The 20,578-nt window shown below is 39.8% G+C and overlaps 1 protein-coding gene across 3 annotated transcripts; it reads left to right on the top strand.

The window, feature by feature from the left end:
* The first annotated feature begins 590 nt into the window (after window positions 1–590).
* Window positions 591–19,819, top strand: ago4 (argonaute RISC component 4). 3 transcript variants are annotated; one of them, XM_066674321.1, is made up of 18 exons: window positions 591–772; window positions 5,793–5,964; window positions 6,102–6,222; window positions 6,404–6,585; window positions 6,807–6,943; window positions 7,117–7,251; window positions 7,373–7,460; window positions 7,979–8,126; window positions 8,258–8,377; window positions 11,188–11,316; window positions 12,750–12,883; window positions 13,142–13,326; window positions 13,458–13,617; window positions 14,239–14,554; window positions 15,007–15,141; window positions 15,252–15,353; window positions 15,445–15,644; window positions 16,474–19,819. In XM_066674321.1, the coding sequence occupies exons 1-18, from the start codon at window positions 754–756 to the stop codon at window positions 16,580–16,582; spliced, it is 2,592 nt and encodes an 863-aa protein (XP_066530418.1). In that variant the 5' UTR covers window positions 591–753; the 3' UTR covers window positions 16,583–19,819. The 3 variants fall into 3 exon arrangements, with proteins under 3 accessions (XP_066530418.1, XP_066530417.1, XP_066530416.1); XM_066674320.1 differs by having other exon boundaries at window positions 12,735–12,883; XM_066674319.1 differs by having other exon boundaries at window positions 11,188–11,349.
* The last annotated feature ends 759 nt before the right edge of the window (window positions 19,820–20,578 follow it).

Here is a 20,578-nt window from a genome sequence, read left to right as displayed (position 1 = left end):
CAGGATTTCTCCGTTTAACTAGATAACTTAAGCCCAAATCAAGCCCATACAATAGAAAAAGAGGGACATTCCTATTGGACAGTCCTCAACTTTGGGCAAGCTAAATGAGAAATCCTGATTTGTGGAATACACCCCTGGTGTTGCCATGTCTTCGACGCATATAACCCTTTTGTTTAGTGTCCCAAACACCCAGTGATGTTATTTTTTTTATGTAATATATGTAGTTTTTAATATGTACTGTTGGACGTCTGCTGACCTGCGCAGGAAAATTGTTCCTGTGTCCAGTATTCTTGATTTCTCCTGTAACATCTCACTGATGGCGGGAGTGTGAATATCATGTCTACATGCAACAGATGAGTGTACTGCAGTGGGTTTAACCTAAGGCTTTGTCTTTAACCATGTGACTTAGCCTACATATAAAAGACATGTCAGTCCGCTTTATGCATTTTACTCTTGTACATTTGAGCTTTAGGATTTTCCACGGATAGAAATATTTATGAGGAACCCGTTTGCCATTAGCACGCATGGGCGTTATAAGGCACCCTTTGTCCCCGCGCATGCGCAGTTACAAATCCCACGGATCCGCTTTTAAATCACACAACGCAGCAGAGCCTGAGCTAGGTCCGCGAACTAGCGACGCATCCATTTCCATTTCTTAAATTAGCCACCTTAAGCTTCGAGATACCGCCCCCAATCTCAGTGTCGGTACGGAGCCGCCAGGCCGGGACAGAGACGGAGAGAGAGCCCTCGGCCATGGAAGCGCTCGGACCCGGTAAGCGGTGAAATAAAGAAGCCGAGTGACAGTGCGGGCAGGCCGGCGAACCTCGTCACTGGGGGCCGCGGTTTGCGGCTCTCTCTTAGCAGCAGGCCTCGGCCACGGACACGAAAACAAACACGCAGACGGACCGCCTGTACTCGCCGAAATCACACCAACGTCGCTTACTCGCTCAAATGAACGGACGCATAACATTAATACTAAACCCCAGTGACCAACAAGTGTGTGTTGGGCGGTTATTTGTTGAGAGCAGCCGCGGTAACGCAGCTCCACTCAGCGGCGCGGAAGGCAGCACTGCTTTGTGAGGACGAGGCTGAAGTTGGTTTCTGATTCGCTACTGCTTAATCAATTCCACATTAAATTGCGCTGTAATTGAACTCTGTGGCTCATAGGGCTATAACTGTATTTAAGACGTGTCGTTTTATTTAAATCAGAAGCACCCGAGCCACTGTTTTGTATTGTCTTACGATGAGGGGATTTAACCGAGGAAGACCTTTTCTTCCTGGTCGCGTTGTTCACACGGAGGCGTTTACTCGCGTGTTGTTTGTTTGTGACTTAGCCAGTGAAGTGCATACGAACGAAATGCTTTCCTTACGCTTTCACTCGTGTAATTGACACACAAGACAATACAAATATAGCTCGTAACATTTTAAGATGTCCAGGACATGATATTCGTTAGTACTGACTTTGTACCAAGCACATGGTCAGTGTGGCCAGTGGGGTAATGTAGTGTTAGTACGGGAGGAGGGGTGGGGTGGGGGGGGTTCGACTCAGCAGGGGTTTGTTTTCCTTTTCATTGTCGACAGTTGGGTTTTCCCGAGGTTTCAGCGCCACTTCCACAGGGGACCGTCTCCGTCCACTTTATTAATGTCGACGCCTTTTAAAGACTACGGGATCTCAATGGGAGACTAGCGCGCACATCTCCACGCGAACAAAAAGACACCCCGTTCTCGATTTAATGTTGTAATTCCACTAAAAGATTTAAGCGGAGTAATGTAACTGAACTTTGAGCGATCGAAGCCTGGCGCTAACGAAGAGAGGGGAAAGACGCGGAAATCGCTTGTTTATGTGAAACCGTCTAAAATGGACGAGGGTCTGTGTTTGTCAGAGCAGCACAACATCAGTGTTGTGAACTAGACCATACGTTCGCCTATGAATTTACTGAAAATTACCTGGTGATTTGTTGTTTGTTTTTATGTCTAGGCGCATTAAGCTGACATATTCCCTCTGTAATATATTAACACCCTCTCCAGTGTAGTTTATGAACGAAGTGCAATGATTTGCAAAAAAGTTTGTGAAAAATAAATCGTCACTGTCAGATTAAAACTTATATGTCCATTTTGGCGAATTATAATTTTCTACACAGCAGCTGTCCTTCACACCGTGTGAAAATTATGATGAATGGACCAATAGAAATGGTCCAAGATTACTTAATACAGTATTTTTACATTCACTTCCTTTGAAAGTTAAAAACGTTTTTTCCTTCTGTTGTAAAATTACTATTTTCAGAGATACATGCTTTTAATTGGACAGCAACAATAAGCTTATTTTTTTATTTAATAGTTGCAAAAAAAAAGACTGGTATATTTATGTAATTATACAAAAATATTAGTTAGGTTAATTTGCAGTAGGGTTCAGGAAGAGCATCTCGGAGAGGCTGAGTCTTTTAGATGTAATGGTGTGTGGGGTTGGGGCTAGTGTCTGTGATGGTATTGGGGGGGGAAGCGCACATTGTTGAGTTGCAAATCTGTGAAGGAGCAGTTAGCATTCTCAGTTCCCATATGTTTACTCAGTGTTTTAAAAGCAGAGAGGAGGCAATGCAGTAGTAAACATGCCCCTGTTCCAACTTTTTTGGAACATGTTTGACATCCAATAAAATGGGCAAATATATATAAAAGAAAATTTCTCAGGTTCAACCTTTGAAATTTTGTCTTTGTAATATTTTCAATAAAATATAATGTTTAAATGATTTGCACATTATTGCATCCTGAATTTATTTTGCACAGCATACCAACTTTTTAGAAATTAGGTTTGTGCAATTTACTCTCCAGTGTGTACATGGACACTAAGCTGCAAAAACTTTATTTTCATCTTGACCTTTTGGGTTGTCAGACAATGGCTGAGGGGGGAAAACAGTCCTGATACAGTTAGAGAACCCAAGTAGTTGACAGTGCTTCCTCAGAACATGGTGGCAGCTTAGATAGAACTCTTTTCAAAAAGTAAAACCAGGGTAAATATTTAAGTTAATAACCAAATAAAGGTATGTATGAATTAACTTTTCATAGGTAATTCTTGTTTTGCTACAGGTACATTGGCCAATAATTATGCATACCCCCCCCCCCCCCCCCCCCCCCACACACACACACTCCCCAAACCTGAAATTCACATGTGGGGTGAACACACTGGCACTTTTTGGGTACTTTCAGTTAACAAAAGTCTCAAGTAAATTTAGTCTAACTGTTTTTATGCTGGTCTTGGAGTAGGGGCTTCTATATTGCACAAATGTCTTTCAGGTTATGGTGATCAAGCCCACTGTTTATAGTGTTTTTATTTTGTCTTTAGTTTCATTTGAACCTTTTGGTGCAAAATATTTTTTGACCTGGGACATAATTTGGCTGTCCTTATAGAACAATATATGCTAGTGTTTGTGGTGTCCCAAACTTATTATATTTGCATACTGTTTATACAGTTGCTCATGGTAACTTTTGTAGTTGCTTAGAAATTGCCCTGATATCAGTGCAGTGCTGATGGACATTATTTTCAATTTAGGGCCTCATAACTTCAGAAGAGTTTGACAATCATGTACTATCACCCACTCCTTAATCTTCTGTGATATGAAACTAAATTCATGTTTTTGGCTGCGGTTTCTGTTCAAACCTTCCAGTTCCTCCTTAAATGTTGCATGCTGTCAGGTACCAGTATGTAATTGTTTCCCAGTTTATAGTGTAAATTTACTTGCTAACTACTGAGAATCAGAGAATTAGTGCTATTTTATGCTTATGAAATAAAGGGTCATGATTTGTTAAACTAAGACAATACAATGGTTATTGTAGTTTTTAATAAGAAAATACTGACATTTGTGGTTTCTTGCAGCCATATTACTGGTGATTCTCAAGGCAAACATAACACTACATTTGGTGTTTTGTTTTTTTTTTTTTTTTTTTAAATAAAAAAAAAGGGAGATTTCTCAAGAGCTGTATAGCCTTAACACTTTGCCCTACTCATCTTTCCCAACAAGAATTGAGACACCGTACGTTTTGGCAAAATGGTGGTGTAGAACCAAGAAGTGAAATATTCTATCCTTAATATTATCCTTAATAATATCTTTTAATATTCTGAAAGGCAAAATAATTGCTAGGGCTTGAGTAGCAGTGGTTTGGCCCTGTCATAAGGATATCACAGCTTCAATCCCTGGTGATGGCACAGCTACTTGAGCCTGGACGATTTAGAGAGTATAGTTGGTGGGCAGGATGAACTCCATGTTCCTTGTCTTCTCTCACTGTGCTACATAGTACAGATTACTTTCTGCTTATGTAACACATGTGGGTGATTTGCCTTCTCAGACATATTAACCCTCAGGAATCGCTGAACAATCCTCATAACTTGTTCCAGACCAGACGTGTGAAAAGTCATGCTGAGAATTTCTGTCAAAAGTACAGGCTTTGTCCTCTTGTTTTATGAGTATAGAAAAAGGTGATATATGGAACAGTGTAGTTTACATGTGCCAGGAAAGGGGTAAAAATACCACATCAGAATGTCTTGCCAAGAGTTTGCTGGTGTGTTTTGTGTGTCTGTGTGGGTTTCTTCCCAGTGCTCAGTTTTCTTCCCACATTTCACAAACTCATACTTCTAGGTGGATTGGCCATTCAAAAGTCAGCTTATTGCTGGTGATTCAGAAGGGAGTGGGGGTATTTCTTTCTGGCCATGCCAACCACATCTTGCCCCTTTTACTTCTGTAATGCTCAGAGAGCCTTGGAGGACTGTCCTGTATGGGGGTAGCTGTTCAGGAGCAGGACGCGGGCATGGAGGCACCCTGTAACCCTATCAATGGTTCTCATGCTAACTGGAGCATGAGAAACCTGGACTCAATGAAGCCCCCAGAGTCCACCCCCTCAAGATAGTTTGATATATTGTTCAATACTTTGCATTGTTCTATTTGAATATTCTGAGCAATTTCCCCAATGATAATTATTTAAGTTCATTTGAGTCTAGCTGGGTTCCTATATAATGCTTTGGTATTTGTTTCAAAGATGATGTTATTAAGTTAAAAAGTCCTTAAACTAAGTAGAATTTAAAGTGTTGTCAGAATTTAGTCCTTTTGTAAAAATAAGATCACCGCCACTGTATGGCACTTTGTGACTAAGAATAATTCAGTTTTGAAACAAGAGGAAGACTTCAATTTAATGTTGTCTCTATGATCTTTGTACTTTAAGGAGACTGAGATTAAACTTAATAACCCCATATGGCCCTGCTGCTTTTGTATATCTCTGCTGTGCTGCCTTTTGTCTCAGTTGTGTACATATGTTTTGAGTGAAGTGGGGGCAAGTGCCTCTGGCTGGGGTACTGTTAATTGAAGGTCAGTGTTCCATGTTTTGCCATTTTTGTTGGGCAAGGCCTTGATCATCGGTTTAATTGCATGGCATTATTAACTAATTCTGAGTTACAGGCTGTATTCCCAGAACTACAAGTTCAGTAAATATGAAAAGATATTAGTAACCCTGCTATGCATGAGTAGTGCATAATTTAGACAGACATTAATCACTGGGGCTATTATATCACTAATATCACACAGATTGCTCTGATATAGCATACCAGTCATTGAAATTTTTTCTTTTACAGTGCATTAAAGGTATTTTTTTACTGCAGCGCTCATAAATTGGAATGACTGCATGAGAAATAAGACTAAATAAATTTGTTCTTTTTTTAATTCATTGATTTATTTACATTAACTGCTTTTTTTCCCCCCAGTTATTTATTCAGTAATTCTCTGTGTGCGCACATGTGCTGGTTTCTACAGGCCCGCCTGCTCCTACCTCCCTTTTTCAGCCCCCACGCCGGCCTGGCTTGGGTACTGTGGGGAAGCCAATTCGCCTGCTGGCCAATCACTTCCAGGTGCAAATCCCCAAGATTGATGTCTACCACTATGACATTGAAATTAAGCCAGAGAAACGTCCCCGAAGGGTGAACAGGTAACATGAAACAAGTTGGAGGTTGATTATGATGCTATTAGATTTGGGATATTGGTGGTTTTTTTTGGGGTTTTTTTTTTTTGTTTTTTTTTTATTTATTTATATACACATTTTTTTACATGTTTAACCATACACAGAGAGGTCGTGGACACAATGGTGAGACACTTCAAGATGCAGATCTTCGGGGATCGACAACCTGGTTATGATGGGAAGAGGAACATGTACACAGCTCACCCATTGCCTATTGGGAGAGACAGGGTAAGCTGACATTCCACTAATATTTGAGGCAGTTTTGATTATTTAGACAATTAAATATTAAATGGCATCACTTGATTGCTGCTTTTACTTTTAATTATCTTTGGAGAAAGCACAGGGTGTGACATTTTTCAACTGTAACAAACATTACCATCTGTGTCTTGCTAATCTTTTTATGTTTCAGGTGGATCTGGAAGTGACTTTGCCTGGTGAGGGGAAAGACCAGACCTTTAAGGTGTCTCTGCAGTGGGTGTCAGTGGTCAGTTTGCAGATGCTCCTGGAGGCCCTGTCTGGTCACCTGAATGAGGTCCCTGAGGACTCTGTCCAGGCCCTGGATGTCATTACACGCCATCTTCCTTCTATGAGGCGAGTGTGTTAACTACACACAAATTGTCCTTTTTCTTTTGTTTTCTTTTCTTTCTTTTTATTCTTTCTGCTGTTGCATTTTACAAAATATATTTTCCCTTTGGTGTACATGGACGCATATTAACGGTACAGCAATGTTCATTAGCTGTTTAAGGGACACTCCTTTATATGTCTTGTGAAATTTGTGGTAATTTTTATCTGAATACTGTTAATCTGTACAGGTACACTCCAGTTGGCCGCTCATTCTTCTCACCCCCTGAAGGTTACTACCACCCACTGGGAGGAGGGCGGGAAGTGTGGTTTGGGTTCCATCAATCTGTCCGTCCAGCCATGTGGAACATGATGCTCAATATTGATGGTAATGTCTTTGCGAGGGTCTGTAATAATTCTGTTAGCAAACGTAAGAATCGCTAGTCTGTGTTTAATTGTAAAAATTGCCTACAGTGTTGATGTTAAAACACACACACACTATATTATGGTTAAAATATAATTTAAATTTAAATATTTATCTTTTGCTTCTCCATCCTTCAGTTTCAGCCACTGCATTTTATCGTGCCCAGCCTGTGATTGAGTTCATGTGTGAAGTTTTAGACATACAAAACATCAACGAACAGACCAAACCCCTGACAGATTCACAACGTGTTAAGTTCACCAAGGAGATCCGAGGTGAGTTGGCAGTTTAGGCCTTCCACAGTATAAGAAATGTTTATTTATTTATTTTTATCCAGACAGCGGAGGAGATTTTTGCCTGTGCTGCTTTTGAAATGTTTGCTGTTTCTGTGTGCAGGGCTAAAAGTGGAGGTCACACACTGTGGTCAGATGAAGAGGAAGTACCGTGTGTGCAATGTCACGCGCCGCCCAGCCAGCCACCAGACGTAAGTGTCTCTAACAAGTCTAAAACAAACCGACCCCCCCCCCCCCCCCCCAAAAAAAAAAAAAACAATTATATATTTTTAAATAATTTAGTGTTATAGGGCGGCACAGTGGCGCAGCAGGTAGTGTCACAGTCCCACAGCTCCAGGGACCTGGAGATGGTGGGTTTGATTCCCGCTCCGGGTGACTGTCTGTGTTTATTTTTTTTTTTTTGTTGTGTTCTCCCCTTGTCCGCGTGGGTTTCCTCTGGGTGCTCCGGTTTCCTCCCACAGTCCAAAAAACAGGTTGGTAGGTGGATTGGCGAATCAAAAGTGTCCATAGGTGTGGGTGTGTGTGTGAGTGAATGGCGCCCCCAGGTAGGCTCTGGACCCACGACCCTGAACTGGATAAGCGGTTACAGATAATGAATGAATGAATTCAGTGTTGTGTGAGTACCATGTATTTAGTTTCATTAATGTATTGCAATACGTTCTGTATTATAATAATCTATTTAATGTAAAATAAATCCTTTTTTTGACAGTTTTCCCTTGCAGCTAGAAAATGGACAGGCTATGGAATGCACTGTAGCTCAATACTTCAAACAGAAATACAGTCTTCAGCTGAAATACCCCCACCTACCCTGCCTTCAGGTGGGGCAGGAACAAAAGCACACTTACCTGCCTTTGGAGGTGAGCCACCTTGTCCAACCTCTATTGTGACAACTTAATTCGTAAAAACACATGCTCCCCAATATGTGTACCAACAGAAATTATTCTGTTTACCACTGAGATTCTTAAATTTGTGTTACATTCCCACATAGGTTTGTAACATTGTGGCAGGCCAACGCTGTATTAAGAAGCTGACTGATAACCAGACTTCTACCATGATAAAAGCCACAGCTCGTTCAGCTCCAGACCGCCAGGAGGAGATCAGCAGGCTGGTGAGTGAGCCACCAGCAAATTAAATTGACATTGCTTCACCTTCATTATTGCTCTAATGAAACACTTTACCCCCACCCTGGCGTCTGAGGCCTTTCAGCCATGTCTGAGGTGATCTGACATGCCTTTTATATTTTAACAAATTTCACCTACATGAAAAAAGTTTGTTCTCAAAAAGCTACACCTACTAATATTTAGCACAAACCCAGCAACAATAATGTGAGAGAAATATGTATTATAAATGTCATTCATCTGTTTTTTGTTTAAATTCATTCTAAACATGGACTTCCCAAAAAACTATTTTCAAAGGAGCTGATATATATTGAAAAAACATATTGTGAACACTTTGAAGTTTTCTTTAGAGCTCTGAACTTTGTAGACATGGGTGTTGGTTACACAAGGGTCACGGTCTGAGTCTCAGAGAGAGACATGACTCTTGTTACTTATCATTCTATAACAAACAGGTAAAAATACATTTCTTTTCAACCTCCATATATTTGAAAACTAGACCCGTTAAGGATTCTGGGAGTATGCTTATGTTTCTAGGACAAACTCGCTGAGTTGCGTGTTTTGACGCACAGACTCCAGTGAGTTAAAGGGAAAGTAACATGAAGAAAACACTTGCTGCTTATTTTGAAAAGCCAACATGTTTCTTCAAAGCTGAAAATAGTCTTTATCCATTCCAAAGTAGTAATGTTTTTCAAAAAATGGTCACTCAGTGATGATTCAGTTATGAGGAGCAATGATATAACTTAAGCAGATTTGAAGGTATTATATGACCAGAATTACAACCAAAATGAAGGGGATGGTTTTAAATGCAAAACTGTGGAAATACATCAGCAGGTATTAATAATACTAAAATATATAGCTGCAAGCAGCAAATCACAGGGTCCAAGCACAATATTTTCTCAAAGACGTCCAATGTGTCACAACACGACCCATCTTGAGACGGAATTCACTCTTTAGCGTAGTTTTGTATAGTGTTTTTAAAGGTGGTCTTTGGTGTTCTGCTGTCTCTGTGGAGCTAGATTGTGAGTGGGGGGGGATTCTGGTCTTCAGAAAGGTGAATGTGTGCAGAACTCACTCTGGAGTTTTACCCTGGATTCTCACCTCAGTGTTCAGGAGCCCAGAGAACAGATGTGATTTGGGTGGTGGATCATTCTCAGCACTGTAGTGAAACTGACATTGTGATGATATGTCAATGTGTGTTGCGCTCTTGTGTGCATCAGACACGGCAGTGCTGCTGGAGACTTTAAAACCAGTGTCAACTCACTGTCCACGCCGTCGGGCGTGGGATTGGTGGGTGGTGGTTAGTGTGTTTCTAAGGGTTTAGCAATAATAGGGCTATTTTGAGGGCTGTTAATATTAATAGTATTGCCTCGTGTAGACTTTTGTAATAAAACATAGAATGTCATGTATTTAAGCAATTTAAACGTTGCTGTGATTTGCTATGACATTTTTCATGCATTACTTATCATATTGCCATTTCACACTTTTTTTTTTTTTTGTTTTCCTGAATGGTACAGTCTGATTCTGGCAGAGTGGGACATGTGAATGTGTATGCCCCTGGAATGCTCAGCTGTCAGTTGTTCCAACGTGATCACTACTGCTACACAGGCACACACTTGAGCTAGCCAAAAGCAGACTTGAATTTATTTAGCTTGCGATGCCTAAATCATACCTGCTGTGTGGGTGTCCTGACCATTTGAAGAACAGAGTGATAGGGAGCAATGAAAGTATGGTGGTGGACTCCTCTCTGTAATTATAGAACGAAATTTTACTCACACTTCAAAATATGAGGCCTTACATGCTATTGCAATATTGGTGGGTACTGTGTGTATACTTCACTCTGGAGTCTTTAATTGTAGAACTACAAAGCACACCTGTTGACAATGGAGCTGGGAGTATGAACAGTGAGTGTAGAAACAAGTAGGTGGCCATAATGTTATGCTTGATTTGGTGTAAAAGCAACATGTCTGAGTATGTGTGGTCTGGACCTTTTTATAACTCATTGTAGAGGAGGGAGAGAGGAGAGGTGACTGTGGGCCTCAGTCTGTGTGTAGGAGAAGAGAAGGAAGGGGTCATGGGTATTCTGCCGTAACAGACAGTGTAATTTGAATGCATTGGTGAGATTAAACCCACATATTTGAACACCAACTTCTCACTGGATTCTAACTGAATGTGGACATATGTGGTATCATCATATTGGGTAAATATCCAGGAATTTGATTTTGCAAATTAGCTCAAAATCTAAGTAGGTGGAGCTTATAGTTCTTGAGGCTTTTTTGTAGGGTCTGACCTGAGGAATGAGGGGGAATAAAAGAATTTTGTCTCTACGTCACACAAGGTAGGAGATATGGACCTCAAAGCTTTCTCCGTTTGGTCTGAGCTTGAGCGCTACTTTGGGCTGAGCTCGAGCGCATACCTTTTATTCAAATATCAAGTCTGTAGGCCTTATGGTTCAGGCTGCCCATCACATTTCATCTGAGAAAAAGAAGGAAAAACAGAACAAAAACAATAGGGCTCCAGCACCTTCTGTGCTTGGACCTCTAAATAATAATAATAATATTAATAATGTTTTATTTGTAGCACACTTTATATTTGGAACACACTTTTCATTTGAAACAAATCTAAGGCCCTGGAATTTTACTCATTAGTGTCTGCAAAAACTGCCTGGTTGCCTAGAAACAGTCACTTTACCTCTTATATCCTTTGTGCTGCCGAAACAGTCCAAAAATAAAATGACGTAACTTGGCAATGTGCCTTGACTTGGGCATTATGGTGTACAAATAAAATAACTCCTTTCTTCCAGGTCAAAAGCAACAGCATGGTAGGGGGGCCTGACCCTTACCTGAAAGAGTTTGGCATTGTGGTGCACAATGACATGACAGAAGTGACGGGGCGGGTCCTCCCAGCGCCCATGCTGCAGTATGGGGGCCGGGTGAGTACAGACACTGGGAGGGACTGTGGCAGGGTGAGTACTGGGGCACGGGTGCAGGGTGAGTACGGGTGGGTCGGAAACATGGGTGGGCTTATGTGTGTGTGCCTGTGTTTGTGAATTTTGTTTGAGTGAATGGACTAACCAAGGGGAGGATGATCAGACTCTGTGTTTTCTAATCAGTGATTAGTCAGTGATGTGCTCAGATGGTATTGATACGTTTTTGCTTTGGTTTTCAGGCTGTATCCAGTTGAATTACTTTGAATTAGTCTTCAATTGGTTTCCACTTAATGCTTTTTAAATGATGTAAAGAATTAATCTAGATTCTATACATTCTACTTGTTCACCTTTTGAATATTTACATTCTGGAGGTATTTTTAAGAGCCAGACTTTCCTGGCCAGTAGAGTCTTATCTTCCTCATGAATGTGTAAACTTTTTTAAAGACTGCTTTTCTGTTTGCCCAAGGAGAAACTCTGTAGGCCTAATTATCCAGATAAAACAGCTCAAAAATAAAATTGATGCAGAAAATATAACTAAAAATGTTAATGGAAAAAAGAAGAATATTAATGAAGGGAACAGGAGCTTTTATTCAGTGTATACTATCCTACTTTGAAAATTGACAAACTATATGAAGTGTTAATTTTCATTGATGAATAGAAGTGTAGGCTGAAAAATGCTGTTTAAACTTGAAATTTGGGCCGTTGCTGTCAGGACATTTTTACAACGTAACCTCATTTTGTTTTAATTCTTTTTTTAGTTTGTTTCACAATGTAAAGAGAAAAGCAGTCTTTCGTTTTTGTTGAATTCCACAGGGTCACTTTAACTAACTGTATTCACTATTCCTTGCTTGTTGTGCTGAGGGGGGGGGTCATGTATATTAATGAACCAATATAAACTAAACTGCCTGTTGGGAATATTACTTTGTGTACTCTTAAAACTAGAAACATTTTATTTGCTCCTAATTAATGCTTTTAAAAATTTGTCTAAATGCATTTTTGTGCTAACCTCCTTCCTTTTCTACTGTCTGATCATCTCCAGTCTATATCTGAACTGTTTTGTATATTGGAATCTAACCAAATATGAGAAATTCTGATTTCACAAATTAAAGTTCATTGAACACTTAATTTCCTGAACACTGGAGTTGCTCAAGTCAACTTTGTCTCAGATTGTTGCTTTTGTGTTTGAGTCAACACGCATTTTCTTTCTGCTTGTTTAAGAGTATAATGGCCAGGCCATTCTTTATTGTTCTTTATTCTCTTATTCCTAATATTGTTTTCTTGGTTTCTTGATGCTGATTTATGCATGCTGTATTTTATCTGCCTAGGTCTGAAGTCAATGGTTTTGGGAGGGCTGGTTTATAGTGGGGTTTGAGTAATGTATGTGGCCTGTGGAGAGGTCAAGGGGTTCACTAAGAGTGTAGGGACTCTCTCCACAGAACAAGACAGTGGCTACGCCCAACCAGGGCGTGTGGGACATGAGGGGGAAGCAGTTTTATGCAGGCATCGAAATCAAGGTTTGGGCTGTGGCCTGCTTTGCCCCTCAGAAACAGTGCAGAGAAGACTTGCTTAAGTGAGTATATGTCGGACAGTTTTTATTTATATATTTTAAATATTTTTCAATGCTGTTTAGCCCTTTAAGACAACACAAAGATATCAATTTGGTCTTTTAATCTTGTATTTATTTAGGTTTAGGTTTGAAAATAGGTGGCACTTGGTCTAAAAAATTTGAGAACCACGGTTTCAGGCTATTTTAAGGATTAATAAAATGTAGTAAGAATAAGTGAGAAAATTGCCCAGTATCTTATGCCTGTTGTATGTCCTCCTCCAGGAGTTTCACAGACCAGTTGAGGAAGATATCTAAGGATGCAGGCATGCCAATTCAGGGCCAACCCTGCTTCTGCAAATATGCACAGGGAGCTGACAGTGTTGAGCCCATGTTCAAGCACCTTAAAATGTCTTATGTTGGCCTGCAACTCATTGTGGTCATCTTGCCTGGGAAAACTCCAGTCTATGGTAAGCCAAAAAAAAATGCTTTGGATCAACTAATCTTTGATCACTTGCTATGCCATTAGAGACACATGAAGAATGGTTCAGCCAAACCTAAACAAATGTGCTAAACAATTCTGACCCTTCTGTGCCCATAGCGGAGGTAAAGCGTGTTGGAGATACTCTGCTGGGGATGGCTACCCAATGTGTGCAAGTGAAGAATGTGGTGAAGACTTCTCCTCAGACACTCTCCAACCTATGCCTCAAAATTAATGCCAAGCTAGGTGGCATTAACAATGTTCTGGTGCCACATCAGAGGTGAGGTTTATCTGTGTTATGTTTTTCAGATGACATATTTTGTGTTAATATGAAGTGCTTAAATTAATCATGTACACTAGTTTTTAAGGCATGATCATTTTAGTAGATTTGAAAGATTATTTATATGCTAATGGAAGGTTGGAGACTTTTATTAGTAACAGTTATGAATTGTTTGGTTATTTAGGGTTGGTGTTAGATATCTCCAGGACCAAAAAAAAAACAACTTTGTGTTATATCTTATAAACCTTAGATCTGTTATATGCATGTGAGCTGCAAAAAAGAATCTTCCCTGTAGCTTAGATCAACCATAATTTAGGCCTACTTCCTATGCTGCTTTTAATGTCATCTGGATTAGTTTGCTACATCGTTTGAACACAGCAGCTGTCCTTCACATTGTGTAAAAATGTCATGATGAATGGACAAATAAATGCTGCAAAATTACTTTGAATAAAAAAATTTCCATCTCCTGTAAAATTACTATTTTGGAGATATGTTGTTGATGTACTCAAAATATACAAGCTAGTCACACAAGTAAAAGATTTCATGTTTTTTTGATTGTTTATTTATTTATCTATCCATCCATCCATTCATCCATCATGTGTGCTTTTGGGTCCATCCCAGGCCCTCTGTATTTCAACAGCCAGTGATCTTCCTGGGAGCTGATGTCACTCACCCTCCAGCAGGAGATGGGAAGAAACCGTCCATTGCAGCAGTAGTAGGCAGCATGGATGGTCATCCCAGTCGCTACTGTGCCACGGTGCGAGTGCAGACCTCACGCCAGGACCTGTCCCAGGAGCAGCTCTACAGCCAAGAAGTCATCCAAGACCTCACCAACATGGTGCGGGAGTTGCTCATTCAGTTCTACAAGTCTACCCGCTTCAAGCCCACACGCATCATCTACTACCGCGGAGGTGTGTCAGAGGGTCAGATGAAACAGGTGAGAACAGTAGGGCATGTATCCACTTCATGATGCCAGAATCTCATGTTTTATTTGTTAGAATATCAATACACAATTCATTATATGAAACAATTGTTTATCATAGTGTGATGGTTATTAAATAAGCAGATTTTTTTGGGAGAGAATTAACTAATGATTTAAATAAGAGAAAGAAGTGAAGAGCTGGATTTTGGGGGGTGGGGGTGGCTGTGTGGATGAATATGAGAGAAAATTGAGGAGCTGGACGGATATTTCACCTTAAATGCTTTCAATAAAACTTGTACAGTTTTTAGACAGTTTTATTTACATGCACGCTTCCCTGCGCTAATAGCCATGTGGGGAGAAATGGTTTAATTCTCTGGGACTGTTAGATTTTGTAGAATATTCATGTAAAAAATAAACATTTTATTTTTTATATTTTGATGATCCAGTTGTGCTCAATTTATGACTAGGTTGCATGGCCGGAGCTGATAGCCATCAGGAAAGCTTGCATCAGTCTGGAGGAGGACTACAGACCAGGGATTACTTATATCGTAGTGCAAAAACGCCACCACACACGACTCTTCTGCTCAGACAAAGCTGAGCGAGTAAGTTGGGATAAAATAAGTATACTAACCTGATTTTAAAAAGCAGTTAGGAATCTATTTTTTTATTTTTAATTCCCATATATTCTGCAACTTTTAACCTCTGTCTGAAGGTTGGGAAGAGTGGTAATGTACCAGCAGGCACTACAGTGGACAGCACTATCACACATCCCTCAGAGTTTGATTTCTACCTGTGCAGTCATGCTGGCATCCAGGTAAGATCCACTTCCATGCTATTCATTCAGACATTAACACATCTAACTTTCTTCCAGCAGTTCATAATTCTATTTCCACTCCTTTCTGTAGGGCACCAGTCGTCCCTCACACTACCATGTGCTGTGGGACGACAACTGCTTCACTGCAGACGAGTTGCAGCTACTCACCTACCAGTTGTGCCACACATATGTGCGCTGCACACGTTCAGTGTCCATCCCTGCGCCAGCCTACTATGCCCGGCTTGTTGCCTTCCGTGCACGCTACCACTTGGTGGACAAAGACCATGACAGGTACTGAGAACTCACTAGGAAAGAGTTCAGTGAAATATTGACTAGGGCTGGGTGATATGACAAAAAATCGTATCTCGGCCATAAAATACAATATTATGAAAACCATAACAAAATATGTCATTAGTGTTAGTGTTTATTTTTAACATCAAAAAGAACATGCTGCATAATCTTGCTGTAATTATCAATGGTAAGTCTAAGAAATAGATCAGGTTTTTTTGCCCAGATCCTGATCGTGACTTTTAATATTGAATATCTGCAGATGGAGTCCCAATCTGATATTTTCCTAGATAAAACTGTTCCACAGTGCAAACGTCAGGTAAACTCAGCTCAGCGTATCTGCTCAACACTGAATATCACAGATATTCAAAATAAAAAATGTCTTCACGAACAGTCTATATAAATAATTTAATATTATTTTTAATCTTATATGAAATTATCTAAAGCGAGTCAGTTTTATTGTCATCACAGGTGTCTTGAGGAAAAAATTTAAATGTAATTTCTTCAAGACATAAGATTTTTTTATTTATTTATCTATTTGCAATGTATCCCCCAGCTCTAGCTTGAGCTCAAGTCACGTTCATTCGTCTGCATTAGAAACCTGGGCTTAAGTCACAATGTCGCTATATGACAAAGGTCTCATCGAATTAAAAAAAATACCAATATTATCGCCCACCACAATATTGAATTTTTTTTTTCTCATATTTAAACATTGTTCAGTTTCGTTGAGTTGTTTTTGTCAAGTTCTGAATTGAGTAATTTAGATTTAAGTTTGACTCAATATCTGTCTCTCTGTGTCTGTGCTTGTCTCCTGTTTTGCCTCATCCTGCAGTGCGGAGGGCAGTCACGTATCAGGCCAGAGTAATGGCCGGGACCCTCAAGCGCTGGCTAAGGCTGTCCAAATTCACTATGACACCCAGCACACCATGTACTTCGCCTGACTACTCCAACCAGCAGGAATGCACTTCTACTCTCCCTCTTCACCCCTTAGTCTTTTTCTATCTCTTTCTATCATGCTTTCACTTTCTCTCTCTGTCTAATGTCTTCATTAACACCAAAGCGGTTTCAAAGCCAGCTGGCTGACTCCAAGTCCAGTTCTACTGGTCAGCCTCCGAGGAACCGCCCACCAGCAATCCTGCACTGAGAGACCACAGGTCTCCAAGGCACAGAGGAAAAAAAATTGAGCCATTTTTTGAATTTGTTTTTCAGTTTTGAATGTCTTTCCTTTTTTAAAAATTTGTAATATACACTGAGTGTGAGCAAACCTGCACCATTTCGTCAGGACAGCTCTGGCTAAGCTGGACTCTGTCTACCTTTACCTCAGGCCAGTATTGGCTGAAACTTGTCACATTGTCTTTTTGGGTGGGATGGATCTTGCATGATTTCAGAATGTTGTGTTTTTTCCCCCCATCCCTTCTTTGTCCTTTTTTTAAATTGTGTTTTAACTCTCCGCTCAGTCTTTTACAAGCGAGGTGACTTGGGTATCCATACCCATTACTCTTCTCCCATTTTGCAGAGAACTGTGTGTGTGTGTGTGTTTGTTTGTTTCATGGCAGGCCACTGAATTGTAAAGGGAAGTCAAGGAGTTAACTGCTGTAAATGCCTCAGTTTTTTTTTCCCTCTCCCTTTTCTTTACAGTCACACATGTATATGGATATATATATTATATATATGTATATATAAAAATATTTACATCCATATAAGCCTGTTTCAGTAGATGATTTTTTTAAAGGCTTGCATAAGCTGGTGGTTGTGTGTAGCAGTAACATTACCCATGGTCTTAGCTGAGTGATGGTCATCAGGCCAGGGCAATGAGGGCTTTGTACAGGTGGCATTCTGCCTGTGGCAAAGTTGGAAACATGTACGTCCTTGATTGGATGGTTATGTACAAAGTGTAGGGGTGTGGCCTTAACATGGTCTTGGACTTGACTCTAGTCAATCAGAGACTGGCATTGTGAATGGAAGGCAAAGCTTGCAAAATTACAGCACTCTCCCTTACATTTTTTTGGCATTTCTACATAAGATTCAAATCAGATTTTAAGAATTTAATATAAAAAAAAACATTTTTGTGGTTATCTTAACTGTTAGTGTAGAAAGTCAATGTTGTTCCTACCGTTGTTAATGTTGTTGCTATTATGAATATCAGACCGTCAGCAGCTCAGTTGCATAATGAATTTATCCAGGAGTCATTTTGATGGTGTGAGTGAATCTGGGTTTGTAGCTGAAAATGTTGTAGCATTCTGGCCATGGTTGTGGGGCCCAAAGTGCTTTGGTTCGTTGGTCTTCCTTTTGGTGCATTATTTTATTTTTTTAATGTAATTGAGGTAATGGGTTATTGTGGCAAAGATTTTTGATTTGACTTTATTTCTGCCCCCCACATGTCTGATGGTGACTTTCTAGGGAAATTCTGTCCACTGGTGGCAATGTTGGGATTACAAGAAGGAAGGATGAGTGACAATCATGGCTCAGGGTGGAAATTAGAGCTGGTTACGTAGTTGGCAGTTATTTGAATTTTATACTTATGTTTTTATCACTGTTGTGCGTGTTTGTGTTTGAAAATGTGTATCTATATATAAAGTCTAAACTTGTAGTATTTTCTTTCAAAATGTAAGAATAAGAACATTATACAATTTTGCTAAGAGACACAAGCATAAGCACTGCCTCTGGACCTGAAAACATCTGGCTTGGTGCAGTTGAATTATGGCGAGCCATGCCTTGGGTTATGCTGTTTTGGGGTGGGGGGGTGTCAGCATGCATGCCTTGTCAGGGGGGTGCCTCAGCAAAAAACCCTTTTGTAATAAACCATCCGTAAAGCAGCAGGTTTGCTATAAATGAGTTTGAGCGCTCCCGTTCAGGGCATGACTGCTGGCTCTTTATGAAAAGGCTGTGGCCAAGGCTTCACTTGCAATAAGTTGGATAAATATACTGGGCAAATTTTCTACTCAACTTTTCTTCTTATACTAATCCAACATCTTACTAGATTTGGATCAGTGTGTTGTCTCAATGTTCACTACACTGGTTGTAAAACGGCAGATTCTAATTCCATATTTTCATTGCACAGCAATATATTCCAAATTATGAACAAGGCAAAGCTATAACTCTTCATTAATGTGGCTGTTGGTCTGATAGCCTATTGACGTTTGTGTTTCTGTACTTTTTTGCTTGTATCAATCAGTGGGAATGTGCATTCGGTGGACTAGCTCTTTTAGGCTCTATGGAGAACTATAAATTTTAGACTTTGCTCGCCTGCATGCCAGAGTATTGTTCTAAATCTTTTAGAGTATATTTATTGTCTCAGAAAGAGGAAAAAAATCAATTTTTTGTAAATGTTTAAGGATTAATTGAGACTGTTTTTAGGGTAGCAATATTAACTGGTCTCTTTTTAAAAATTCCTTCACATATGTCAGTAACTCCTGAGGGACAAGCTGGATGCTGGAAGGGGATGCTGAGTCATGTCTTGGCCAATGCTTCCACTCAAACGAGGTACTTTGTGTATGGGTTTTTTGTTTTGTTTTTTGTTTGTTTGTGTTTTTTTTTGTTTTGTTTTTTGGGTTTGTTTGTGTTTTTATTTTTTATTTTTATTTTTTTATTAATTTTCTTTCGTCCAGGAGCACCAAGACTGACCCAGTAACCCCCTCTGTTCTGATTAGTACGGTGCCACTTCACTGCTTTGCTTTTGGCCCTCTAGGCACTTTCTTATGCAGCGCTGTGGCACCGTTAAATTGACACCTTTTTACTCACTGTCCAAGCATCGAGAAGCTCCAGGATTACACAAAGATTACCTCTTTTTAACCTTTTTACCAGTTTTCTCTCTGTACCCCCTCAAATTAAGAGAGCATGATCTTTTTTAATCCTCTTTGATATATAAAGATTTGTTATTGGACAAAAGTGCATTGTAATTTATTTTATTTTTTGTGTAGCATTTGTGCTGTATTATAGTGTTCTGAGCTGTGTGACTTGTCTTATAGCAATAGAGGGCGCTCTTGTTGGTTTTATTAGGGCTTCCTCTGGCCTCTAATATCAGGGTGCCACATCTATTGGTGTATTGCTATGTGACGTTAAAACCCCACCTTTTCTTTCTTTTTTTTTTCTTTTCTTTATTTTTCTTTTTTCTTTTTTTTTTTTAGCCTGCAGGGACTATTCGTGTTATTGTGCAAAGTAATAAATTGGTATTTTATGCCTATATTTAAAAGTTTTGTCCTTATTTCCCACTCAAATTGACAATCCATCACATGGTTTTGTTAGATCTGTCTGCATTTGTTGGTCACAAACACCAGTTTGGCTTCCCTGGATGCCCATCCCTTTTAACTGACTTGGTTTTATTTCACTTACTCACTGAAAACAAACGTTTAAAAAGGTTTAAAAGTTTTTTTTTGTTTGTTTGTTTGTTTTTGTTTTTTTAATTTCATATCTTCAGTCAGCCACAACACAGACCTCTAAAACAACATCTGATTTTCTTTTGACAGAAGTGAAGGGAGCTTATTTTGAATCACCACTATTGAGCCTTATGATAATAAGATTACAAACTTGATACACTCAGCAATCCAGTGCCTTGCAAAAGTATTCACCCCCCCCCCGGCTTTTGACCTATTTTGTTACATTACAACCTGTATTTAAATGTTTTTCTTTGTGTGTTTTAATAATCTGAATTGTATGTGAAGCATCTGCACAAAAGTCTGTTGATGAAATGAGAAATATATTTTTAAAAAAAAATTGGAAATTAAAAAAACTGAAAATTGACACGTGCATATGTATTCACCCCCTGTGCTATGAAGCCCTGTGCATAGAACCTACTCGACTCGACATGGCTCTTATGCTTTTCCACTGGCCAAATCTGGTACCTGGGCCCTGGAACCGGGTAGGTTTTCAGTCCCAGCTCACTCCGGGTTTCAACCGTGACGAGTAGGTACTAAATGGTGACGTGTAAACCCTGCAGA

This window comes from Hoplias malabaricus, chromosome 6 (assembly GCF_029633855.1).
Source record: "Hoplias malabaricus isolate fHopMal1 chromosome 6, fHopMal1.hap1, whole genome shotgun sequence".
NCBI lineage: Eukaryota > Metazoa > Chordata > Actinopteri > Characiformes > Erythrinidae > Hoplias > Hoplias malabaricus.
Note: the sequence above shows the minus strand (reverse complement) of the source record. Positions and strands in the feature narration are given on the sequence as shown.